The sequence below is a fragment of the Gekko japonicus genome, unplaced genomic scaffold (genome assembly GCF_001447785.1).
Source record: "Gekko japonicus isolate JY-2015 unplaced genomic scaffold, Gekko_japonicus_V1.1 scaffold1569, whole genome shotgun sequence".
Classification (NCBI taxonomy): domain Eukaryota; kingdom Metazoa; phylum Chordata; class Lepidosauria; order Squamata; family Gekkonidae; genus Gekko; species Gekko japonicus.
In genome coordinates this window covers 422,329-434,350 of record NW_015169825.1, presented here as the reverse complement: position 1 = coordinate 434,350, position 12,022 = coordinate 422,329, and the positions used below count along the sequence as shown (strand labels likewise).

Genomic DNA, 12,022 nt, shown 5'->3' with positions numbered 1-12,022 from the left:
ATTTTCCATTGGATCTCACAGCACAGGATCTCAAAGTAAATTTCTTTCAGCACAATCCTAACATCACTTTCCTGGGGCTTGAGAAGGATTTCAGCTAGATCTGTTTAGGATGGCACAGTGCAATCCTAAACAGGTGTACTCGGAAATATACTAGTGTGTTCTTAGGACTGCACTGCTTGTTAGTCAGCTTACCTAATTTACTGTTCCACTTGCGTACATTCAGGTCACCAAAGAGCTTGCAGATTTGCAGTGGCTACTCAGCAATCGAGGAAGGAATCTATGGAAGCAAATTTAATGAATTATAAAGATGTGTAGTCATTTAAACATCTGGTCCCTTACCTACTGTGCTAGCCAACTTTCCTTAGGTTATCAGGAATTATGGTTGACTGTGATGTGTTTGTACTCTTTATCTTTAAAATCCGATTGCACATACATTGTGCTCATTACCCATTTTCTAACTGCTGTAATATTTGCCCTGCCATTTTGCAATGGCCATGTATTAATGATAATTTCACTGTACATGAATGGAGCGTGGAAAGAGGTCTGGTCATGGTCACCTCTAGCTGCACAGGTCTTTGCAACACAAAAGCTTGCAAAAGCGAGCTCACCAGAGAACGAGTATCTACCAGGAGAAATAAACAGAAATCTTGTGGCACCTTAAAACCCAACATTTAAAAACATTTTTAACCTAAGCATAAGTGATTCCTCTTTCGATTATCTGATGGGCCAGAGAACTAAAACTAACTCTTGCCTCCCAGCCTTAAATGTTACAGCCGAAAATGCTCCAAAGAGCCTCTGTGTGTCAAGCGGCCCGCCTGTCTCCACGTTCTTCCCACGCAGTCCATTCACACGTGCACAATAACACGAGTACCGTTTTCAATCTTTTCGGGCATTTAAAACTACAAACGGATCTGGTCGAAGCGCGACAGCGGTCACGGTTTTAAGAGGCCCGTTTACTTCCGTACACTTGTGTTGATGCCTCACTGCAGACATGGGCCGAGAGCTGCGTGTCTGGCTTTTTATAACTTAACAGTTTTCAGAACAGACGACATTCGGGTCTGTCGCGATCCTACTCGCTCTCCCCGCCCGAGGAATATAATAAGCTGGCCAAGCTGCGAGTACAGCTTTTCCAGCGCGCGTCTGAGTTGTCTCCACAGAGCAGCAAATGTGCGCGGCGAGGCGCTCAGAAGAACCCGAGGTGTCGCCGCCGTCGCCTACTCAGCCAGCTCGGTCCACCGGTGGCAGCCGGAAAGTCGAATCCAAGAGGTGGGAGGGCCCAAAATGGCGCTGCTCCCTTCAGCCTCCTTGCAGTGAGTGGCCAAGATCCTGAGACGCCCCCTTCGCACACCAGGCGGGCGGAGGGAGGAAAGAAGCTCCCTCTGCGTGCGGCCGTCGCCTCCCGTCCGCACCACCATGAGCCTGGGTCCTCCCGCCCCGCTCCTCCTCCTCCTCCTCCTCAGCCACCTCCCCCTTGGGGCCCTTCGCCGCCACAGCGTCCTCGGTGTGGCGTGGGGCTCCCAGCCGGCCTCGGGGTGGCGGCCTGCGGGCCGGGCTCGCTGAGCCGCCAAAGGGCGCGCTGTGAAGCAGGCAGGCAGGAGCCTCTTTTCCCTCCCCCTTGCCTTCCTCGCTTCCCCCCCCCCCTCAAGCAGGTGGCACCGAGAGATCCCAGGCGGCGTTTGGCTCGCCCGCCCGCCAGCCATTACTCGGCCGGCTCGCCCGTCACCTCTCCGAGCCGCGCCGGCTTCGACTCTTTCAGCCCCGGGGACCTCAAGGGGCTTCCGTCCTCGACGAGAGACCCCCTCTTTCGACAAAGTTTGGGGCTGAGACGGGCGGAGAAAAAGTCGACGGCCAAACTTGTCCCAGCCCGCCGTCTCCTCCTCGCTTTCTGGCGCTTGAGGGGCTGGAGCCTGGCCGCCCTCGGTGAGTCGGGGCTGATCCAAGAGAGGGACCTTGATCTGCCTCCCTGGTTGTCGTCGCCAGCCAGCCCTGCTGGGCTCATCCCAGCCCTCTCTTTCTTCCTCCTTCCTCTAGCACTATGGAGTTTACTGAAAGGAAGAGGAGCAGGAAATCCCAAAGCTTTAAACTGATCAATCAAGGTAAGGAGGCAGAAAAGAGGAAGGTGTGATATTTATCCTTCTTTTCGTGTGTGTGTGTGTGTATATATATATATGTCATTGGATTTGGCTTGTTTCAAGAGAAAAAGGAACAAGATGTTAGGCGAATGTGTCCGTGTTTAATTTCTCCCTTTAAATATAATGGTATTAACGTTCTGAAGCTGTGTGTTTGGGGTCCAGTCTTAATAAGGGGGCACTTACAATCGGATTTATCATATGATTGGGAAAGGGAGATCTTATTTCATTGTCAATGTAATTTGCTTGTGAAAGTGCAATCGGGAAATTTCAGCAAAACATTAGTACTTGAGGAGGGATGAGCTGGCTTTTTTTTTTAAGTAATTGTGATTCCTATAGCGGCACTGTTTTCGTTCTCACCCCCCCCCCCCATGGATTGATACACTTATTTAAATTAAAGGCTTCATAGAGATTGCCTTAAGCAAGCATACATATCAAACACAGCTAATTAATTGTACTCAAACAAGAGGAAATTGTGAGCTTGTAACTTGTTCTTTCAGTGTGAGTGAGCTTCTTAGAAGAGGAATGTAGATTTTTAAGCAGAATATGCACATTTAAACATTTTAAAAGGCATCCTCCCTGCTTTCCTCTGGAGTATATATAGTTTCTTGGTGTTGTATAACAGGTGTACTAGTTGGGTGAATCTTACGCTGTTTTAATTTGGCATTAAAACATGGCTGGGCTTAGCATTGCTCACAAGATCTCCATGAATTAGGTATGTGGCTTTCATGGTAACAGCAAGACATATAATTTTGAATATAATTGCATACTTCATGTCTTAGTTTGGTGGTTTGCCATCAGATATATTTGGGCATTCTATTCAACTTGTCCAGATAAATTTACATGAGACTTCTCAGTTCAAAAGGATAGTATCTTCCTATTGGTAAACAATATAAAATTTAAAAAGTAGTTTCCTACTTTATAAAGTTAATGGCAAACACAGTCTTGAAGCTTATTTTTTGTTGGAACAAGTGCCACCTTAAGGCCCTATTTATAATGTGAACATGGTGTTGTTGGACAGCACAAGCAAGGACCTACATTTGAAGCTGACAAACAGAATAAGACCTCAGCAATAAGAAGTAAACGTAGGCTTTGTTTGGTGCTGAATGAAAATACTTTACATCAGCATGATATTTATCTTGCCTCTACTTTCTCTGCAAACCATTTGTGGTAGCTTTTTCAACTAATCTTAGTACTTCTTTGGTTTTTCAAATTGGAGCTGATCACACAAAAAGCATTTTTTTAAAATTCCTAATTTGAAAAGTATGCTTTTAATCTGACACTTTTGTGATGGTGTTTGCTTTTATTGTGAGAATTCATTTCAACTAGCACTGTGTTCTTTAAAAGGTGTTTCCCTAGTGATAAGCCTGTTCCTTTTGCTTCAGGCATAACAGCAGCATCACAGACCAGTCGTTTGCTGTCATGGGCACTGAGATAGATTTCACTGGCTATCATATCTCTGGCAAAGATGAACATGCAACTTGCAACATGATGCAAGGCAGTGCCCTCTTTGCAGTTACTTATAAATTACCCAGAGTTTACTATTCACAATTGCAGCTTTCATCTTAGCCCTGTGCATGTTACTTAAGCCACAGTTCTTGCTTGCTGTAGGACTGATTTGTTGTTTTGACATGGGAGTTAGATAGCAAACCAACACCTGTTGGCTATTTTGGGTGTTGTGCCCAATCTTGTAAATTGCCACACCAAAAATAACAATGCCCTGTGGCTTCACCATGCCACCACTGTGTCAGAATGGTTGCATGTGGGCCATGAAATGTGTGGTGCCAGCCTATTGTTTGTATTGTCTGTCAGTCTCATCCCTCTAAATATTGTCTGTTGCATTATGTGCAACATTGCATCTGGTGTCCTGGATCCTCCAATGATTTTTATCACAATTCAGACCCTCCTTAAAGAATGGAGGAAGCTGAAGTCTGTTAAAATTCTGAATGTTGAAAGGGTTGACCATTACCATCCAAAACCTGTCAAAAGGGGAAAGGGTTTTCAGAAAATAAGCTCAGGTTTATACTTAGTCTAGAGAGCAGGAGTTCCTCAGCTGGGGGAAGTGGAACAGCCAAAATTCTTTCTCTGATGCTCTGTTATTCTGGATGCCTGTTAACAGTTGTCTGGAAAGTAAGTGACAGATCATGGTGGGACTGGAATGTAGGGGATGAAATGTTGTGTTAACACAAGCCCTTTTAGGAAACGGGTTGTATATAGAAAGATCACATTCTACTTTTATGTTGCAGCTGATATAAAATGCCGAAAATTAGGAGCAGAAAGACATCACTGCAGATTTGCAAACATGTTAAGTAGGTTGGCATGTCAAGCGGTTCTCTAGCGTTGCATTGCATTGCTTAGATGGGAATCCAGCAAAATTGATAGAACATTGGTCTGCCAGTGTGGTGTAGTGTTGGAACAGGATCAGAGAGATCTAGGTTCAAATCCCTACTCTGCCATGGAGACTTCCTGGATAACCCTTGAGCCAGTCACATAGCCTAACCTACCCCACAGGGTTGTTGTGAGGATAAAATGTAGGAGAGGAGAACGATGTAGGCTGCTTTGAGGTGTTGTTAGGGCGAAAAGCAGGATGTAAATGAAATAAATATATGGATTCGCGCTCATCGTTCAGTCCATGCTTGTAGTGCAAACTATTTGTTTTAGTGGGAATAACACATCTGCTGACACAAATGTAGGCTGTGCAAGCTGCTGCCTGGTACATTGTGCTTTTGATAATCTAGGATCATGTAGTGTGGTGTCTGCTGCATGACATTCATCTCAGTTCCAGACACTCCTCGGAATCATGAGCCAATAATAATGATACAAAAATTTAGCATGTGAGCCTTTAGTTCCTTTCAGAGTCCACCATGCAGAAATCTCTTTATTTCTCTTACGACACAACAAACTTTTGGAGTGCATTCTGTACTCATGTTTTCATACTTTAATACAGCCAGGATTTTTTTAAAAGGAGGAAAGAAACCCAAGCCTCTTAGCCAAGAAAAACTGCATTGCACTTGGCTTGTGGGCTTTATGCTGTTGTTCCCTTTAGATCACTTACTGCAATATTAAGACTTCATTGCACAATTGCATTTAGACTTTGGCAATCACTGCTTACTCAAGGAAATGTGTTAATATAGTGCAGCCTACAGCACTCGGTATTCCCAGGCGGTCTCCCATCCAAGTACTAACCAGGCCAGACCCTACGTAGCTTCCAAGATCAGACAAGATGGGGCATGTTCAGGGTGATATGGCCGGAGGCATACCTATGTGCAGCAGACTCTGGAATCTTTTATTTTCCCCCTCCTTCCTCCACTCAAGTGTCTGAATGGACTGCCTGGTCTTACCTAGCTCAACATTTTGCATGTGACAAGTACCAGTTCCTATCCTGCTGTGTGCTTACTTTAGTCATCTGTATTAACAGCAGCTTCCAACATGCCATTACACTTTAGTGTGACTAAGAAATAGAAAGAGACGGAGGTTTTGCAGATGGATGGGGAATTGGAGGTGGGCAGAGGTTTGATTTTCAGAGGTTGGAATCACCAAGATCAGAACCTTCTAACACAGCCCATCCCCATTCCAGAGTGTGGTTATTTACTTTCTCTTATAAAAGTGACTGGTTATCACACAAAACCAGGGAAAGTAGACTTTGGTGAACTAGTGCAATGAGAGCAAATCCTGCCTAGTGCTTCTGATGCTGGGTGACCCAGCCCTCTGTGAATGTAGGGTGCAAAGTGTATCTTTCTTTTAAGGGGTCCTTGTAATATATATTAGCCACTTCCAGGAACACAATGACTGATAGTAAATCAGGATAAGGTGATAGCATTGTGTTGGCAGAGATCAGAAGGAACAGACAGTGTCAGAGACATTGGAGATAAAAATGTGTTTAATTTGCCTTTGGGGCACATATTTTTTTTTCTAAGTTTGCCCTCCTGCATGTGTTTACCCAAGAGTTTCTGTGGAACACAGTGGGTTGTACTTCCTAATAGACATGCATAGGATTGTGCTGTAAAATTGGTTTAGGCTGCTATTCTTTGGAGGCCTAATTGCACATGGTTACCTGTGAAGTAAATGGCACACGCTTCCAAGTAAACATGGGCAGATTAGCATTACACTTTCTGATTCCTGCAACCAAGTAAGACCTAGTGTTTCTATAGTACTTCCCTAAATGCTCAAAGCCTCAGTGATACTTACAACAATCCTCCAAGGCAGGCCAGCATACTTACCTTTTATATTAAGAGGCTGAGAAATAACTGCTTGCCTAAGGAACCCCCAATCTTCCAAACTCATGGTGCTACATGAGCTTTCGGACTTGGCCCATGGCCCCATTTTCCATATGGTGTCATTCTTTTTCACCCAGCTGTCTTTTTTGGTAGTTCACAGTACTCTTCCCCCAATGTAGTTTGTGGTGCAATCAGTTTTTGTACTTGTCTGAGAGGGGTTTTTTTCCCTTCTGATTTTCATGTCATCAAATTGTGTACCCCAGGTCAATTATTAGAACACAGGTACTGTTATTTTGCCCCCCTCCTCTGGATATATTTTTTACATTATACCAGTTGTTCTTCCATATCCTGATGGGCATGGCATTAGTTTTTTCAGGACCTATGGCCTTATCCTTGCAGAATGAAATTTATATTGTGGTCTGTACACTTCCAAGTAACTTGTTCAAAAATGTAATGTATTGTGCTAGACTATAATGCCTCTTCCCTTGCATTAGTGAGAAGTGCCTCATTGGAGGCAAACTTAGCCCCTGTTAACTTCTGTTGATTTAAAAGACGGGGGAGGGAGGGCTTTTGTTTGATTTCTGTGACACTTTCATAAAGAAGAGATTGGTTCTCAGTGGGTTAATAGTAATATGAGGTGCCTTTGAAAACACCTCTGGTTTCTAGTACCGAGCAACTTGCCCAGACAGAATTGTCAAAATGTCCCTTATTTTAAAAGGCAATCATTCCTTATTTCAAAATATTACTGCTTAAATGGAAAGTTGTTATGTCAAGCTCCAGAACTCATGAATAGCTCTTAATTCTTAATCTGGTAGATGCAGGCCTGAAGTCAGTAGGAGGGTTAGGAACCAAATCCAGTCTCCCTCTAATGCTTACCATAATTGCCCTTTCCTTCCCAGTACCTGCATATAAGCAAAGTTCTTGTTACTTACTGAATATGTATAGTTGTGATGAAAGTGGAAGGCTCAGCATTCATGGTCTAAGTTATACTAGAAATCGTTATTAATTTCCATTGATAGTGCTTGATCTGTTCCCAGTAGAATTCATTGGCAACCTTCCCAGATAAAAGGCCAAGGAGCTTCCTTCTATTTGTATTGTGAGGGAAAGGTTCCGTTGGTTTATAAGGATGGTAAATTTCTAATTTCTGTTTTCTAACCCAAAAATTACTTGCACTCTGTAAGTCAAGAACCCAGAGGGTTGGCATCTGGTATGTTAATTTGCTGTGAAAATGAACAGCACAACTGAGGCCCGACATATCTGCTAGCTAAAATATGGGAAATATTTTGATTAAGTGTCTTCGGCATAAGCAGAGGGCTTTATTTGTTTTGGGGAAGTGCTGACTTTGAACACATTGTCTCTGATTGCTCTGATGTACAGGAAATAAAATGGCAGATGTATTGGTACATTGAGATAAAATTCTCACAACATATTCAGAGCCTTTATTCCCCCCCATTTTCTTGATTTCTAAATCATTATTATTTTAATTCCAGATTACCCTCATGAGGTGTACAAGATACCAGACTACAGTAATGATGTTAACGGGGAGACCAATGAGGTGCAACCATTTCATTTAGGTATGTTCTTGTATTCATCAGTGTGTGAGTGCCACATTGTAGGCTTTTGTGGTGGAAGAGGGAGGGAGGGAGGGAAAATTGCCCCATGCATGAAGGAAACCCTTGCCAAAGGTCTTTCTGTTTTGCAGATTGCCAGTGTACATTTTTAACATTTGCAAAAAATGTTGTAATTTGAGACATAAATGTTTATTAGTGTCTACATACAGTGCTAATTATCACTCACCCAGAGAACCAGATGCTGACACTGCAGTTCTCCAACTCTGTGCTCAGCCCATTTACATTGCATATTTGCTGGCATGCTTCACTGGCAATAGTTTGTGTAATTGGGGTATTACATCTTTGACATCTGGATAACAGAAATTCAATTTCCTGGAAGCTGCTATTTGTTCGGTTTTGCTTTGGCCATGGGTGGGGATTAATGTGTTGTCTTAATGTAATGTCCCTTCACCTCTGGAGGCAAGCCACTTATCTTAACAAGGAAAAAACCTAAACTAAATCAGCTGTCCACAAGGTATAAGAAAATATTAGTATGTAACCAATTAAAGCTGAATAGATTGCTTCTTACTACCCCTACTGTGATTCTGTCCATATTCCAGTGCTCATACCTGTTCCATCCAGAAGAGTGCTGAGCCAAGTCATGCTCTGCTTCTAAAATGCACCCATTGCAAAATGCCAAAAATTATAACAAGTTTATTATGAATTACTTAGGTTTTCCCGCAGAGAAAGGCAAAACACTGCAGAGTTCAGTGGGAGTTAAAAGATGCCTTGCCTCTGTATCCCAGTCCTCAGTGACATTAATTTATTTGTATTATTATTTATTTAAAACATTTATATGCTACCTTACCACCCAAACTGTGTCCCTGAGGTGGTGAGTTCTTTAATTTTATTCCAGTGCTACTGCTTGGATTTGCAAGCAGATTCGGCATCACTGGGCTTTCAAACAGGATTAGTTGCTATTCTTAATTTATGCACACATACACCATGATGCAATGTTCTGGCCTAGCCACTACATTGCCAGTACAACCTAGGAACCTATTCTTGTGAGTAAGCACCATTGAATAAGCCTGGGTAGACCTGCTGAGGATGGCACTGTGCATCTCCTGCTGAGACTGGAAAAACGGCTGAATTAAGGACAGTATGACTGACAGTAGAAGTAAAAGTGACAACAGTGGACATGCTAGGATACGATCTGTATCACTGTGGTGGTAGTCTGCAAAATCAACGAAGGGCATCATGCATGCAGCTGGCCTGTTACTTGTTTAGATTTATAGCCTATTTTTCAATTCAAAGCGGCTGACAATACTTTGAAAATACAGTATTAACTTTATTCATTTCCATGGCCCCCATCCCCATATATTAGCCCCTTGCTACTCAACATCAGGTTTGACTTGTTGATGCCTCCAGAATGGCTATTTCTGGGTTGTGTGTGTGCTAGGTCCTTTTTCCCAGGATGAGTTTTTTCATGGCTTTGGTATTAGAGTATGCAGCATTTGACCACATGGCTTATTGGCTGATCTAAAAGTGGTTCTTGCCAGGTAGTATGGAACTAGAAAGATATGTGCCATCACAGAGGCTTACTAAAATTAAAAAAACACACGCACAACCGAAAGCAGTAACTGAAGTGTACTGTGGAGTTTTGAAGAGTCCTTATGCTTGCACTGTTTTTCTCTGTGTTTTGTGAAACAGTGTCTCCAAGTGTTTGGAAACACATTGGTCTGCTGTAAACAATTTGACATTGGTTTTTAATTTGAAATTCAGACTCTGCTTTTGAAAGGTTAATGCAGAAAACTAATTATGCCATCCTGGTAACCAAATATGTTGTGAGACATTTATCTGTGCAATTAACAGTGAAGAAGTTTATAGTTTCATAAACCTGAATGCTATGCTGTGTGCATTCTTCAGCATGCATTTATTTGGAAGAGGTGCTGGAAAAAGAGATGTTTATGGCTGGTATAAAGTGAGTCTGACACATGCTCTAACTCAGGTGTCTGTATATTCTACAACATTTTTGTTTTGATGAATTAGACTTTGGTAGACCGATAACATTGTTTTGTTGTAGTAAAATGCATAAAGTAGGCTTGCAGTGGGAAAGGAGTGCAGATAAGTAATGCAAACCCTTTTGGTTCTAAATCATACTTTTGCCCATGGCCAATTAGGAAATGTTAGCAGCAGTCTAAATTATTACTAAATTCTAATGATTTTAATCAATTTTTATTAGTAGCAATTATTGCAGTAGGCTGAGACTGGGGATAATATGCTGCCCTCTTAAACTCTGGGGTCAAATATTGAGTTTCATTGTGAGAATGTATGCATTGGTCCCAATGTAGAGGAAGTAAACCATCTGTTTATTATTTGTGAAAGAAAGAAAAGCCCACCACCCTAAAGTAAGCCAGGCATTGAACAGTAACCAGTTGTACACTATCCAAAGCAGTAAACTAAGTTACTGCATCCATATTGTTTTAGTGGGACTTAAGCATTGCTACTGTCTTCCAGATCAAGGCTTGCTTAGAAAACAAATATTTAAATATTGCATATTATCATGACTTTTTTTGTTGGTGCAAGATGAGGCTAAAAGAGCTGCAGGGGTAGAGAACTGAGTTTTCAACCCTCTTCTATATATCACAAAGCAAGATGTGTTGTTTGTGATCTGATTGGAACTTTCAGCCATGTTGGCTGTTAAATTTATTCAGCATGACTTGTTAGGAAAACTTCCTTGGCAAGCCCAGTGGAAGTGGGTGGGAGTGGCAGAAGAGCACATCACCTTACGAGCCAGTCTTCAAATAATCACAGCCCTTTTGAAACTTCATTGCTGGGTGGCAAAGGGATGATTTTCATAATTAATGTGTGTGGAAATTATCGGGTTAAATGTAAAAACAAATATCATCTGCATTGGAAGCACAGACGCTTTACACAGTATCCTCGCTTCTCCACGTTTCCCGATTCAGGGGAAAATGCTGCTTCAAAGAAATTACAAAGGTGATCTGACTGAATGGTAAAAAGAGAAAGACATTTTTCTTACAAAAATAGAAGCACATCTTACATGACATATCTATGTAGGTACATTTAACTTATTGTGAACAGATTAACTTCAGAAAGGTTAACTTGCTCCAAGCCCACATAAGAGAGAAGAAGAGGAGTCATATATAAGATGAAACATAAGGCAAGCAACAGCTAAAGAGGCTCAACATCTAACTGATGAGAGGGTGGGGCCAGTGCCAAGTGTACCTGAGTGAGAGAATTTTCTTAACCCTTTCCGTCTCAGATCCTCTTGCATGCATAGTTACAATATCCAACACTCCTTCTTAACATCGCATGCAAGAGTTCTCAAGTTTCAGTTTGTCTCATAGTTTTTCAAATCTGTCTCTTGACAGAGGCTTGGTCAGGATGTCGGCCACCATCTGTTCTGCTGAACAGCACTCCGTCTCTATATTGTGCCCTTATCAGTTAGGTCATGCACTAAGTGAAACTTCACACCAATGCTTAGTGTGTGCGCAACCATTTTTTTCGGATTGAAAAATCTTAATGTAGCTCTGGCTGTCTTCTTTAAGTTAAATTGGCTTTTGCTCATCAACTCCAAAGTCATTTAGTAATAGGTCTAGCCACAACAGTTCTCTGCTTGCTTCAACAGATGTTATATAGTTGGACTCTGTGGAAGACAAACTTCCTTTAGTTTGTTTTCTGCTGGCCGAGGAGATTGGTCCACCTCCATACAGGAACAAGTACCTACTTGTGGATTTATAGTCTAAACACTTTCTCCTGCCCAATCTGCATCGGTGTAACCAACTAATTTTGGATTACTGGTGGATGACAATTTAAGTTTCAGATCTAAAGTTCCTTTTAGACGTCTAGCTATCCTTTTTACTGCAACCTACTCTTTCTTGCTCGGTGCACTTGTCTTTCTACTAAGGATCCTAAGACTGGTTGCAATATCAAGTCTGCTAGTGGTGCTTAGGTATAGAAGTTTCCCTGTGGCATTTCTCTACTGATTGTCTTTAGGTAAAGGCTCACTTATTGTCTTTAGGTAAAGGCTCACTTATTTCAGTATTTTTAAGAAAGTCAGTTTCCATAGGTGTTGCAATTATTTTCTGTCTCTGGTTTAGGA

At 42.1% G+C, this 12,022-nt stretch overlaps 1 protein-coding gene across 2 annotated transcripts in view; it reads left to right on the top strand.

Moving 5' to 3' along the window:
- The first annotated feature begins 1,258 nt into the window (after positions 1-1,258).
- Positions 1,259-12,022, top strand: part of BEND7 (BEN domain containing 7) — an 87,253-nt gene continuing 76,489 nt past the window's right edge. For both annotated transcript variants that reach the window (XM_015417236.1, XM_015417235.1), the window contains exons 1-2: positions 1,259-2,096; positions 7,837-7,920. In XM_015417236.1, the coding sequence (XP_015272722.1) occupies positions 2,036-2,096; positions 7,837-7,920 (145 nt within the window). In that variant the 5' untranslated portion in view covers positions 1,259-2,035. The remainder of the gene's footprint in view (positions 2,097-7,836; positions 7,921-12,022) is intronic.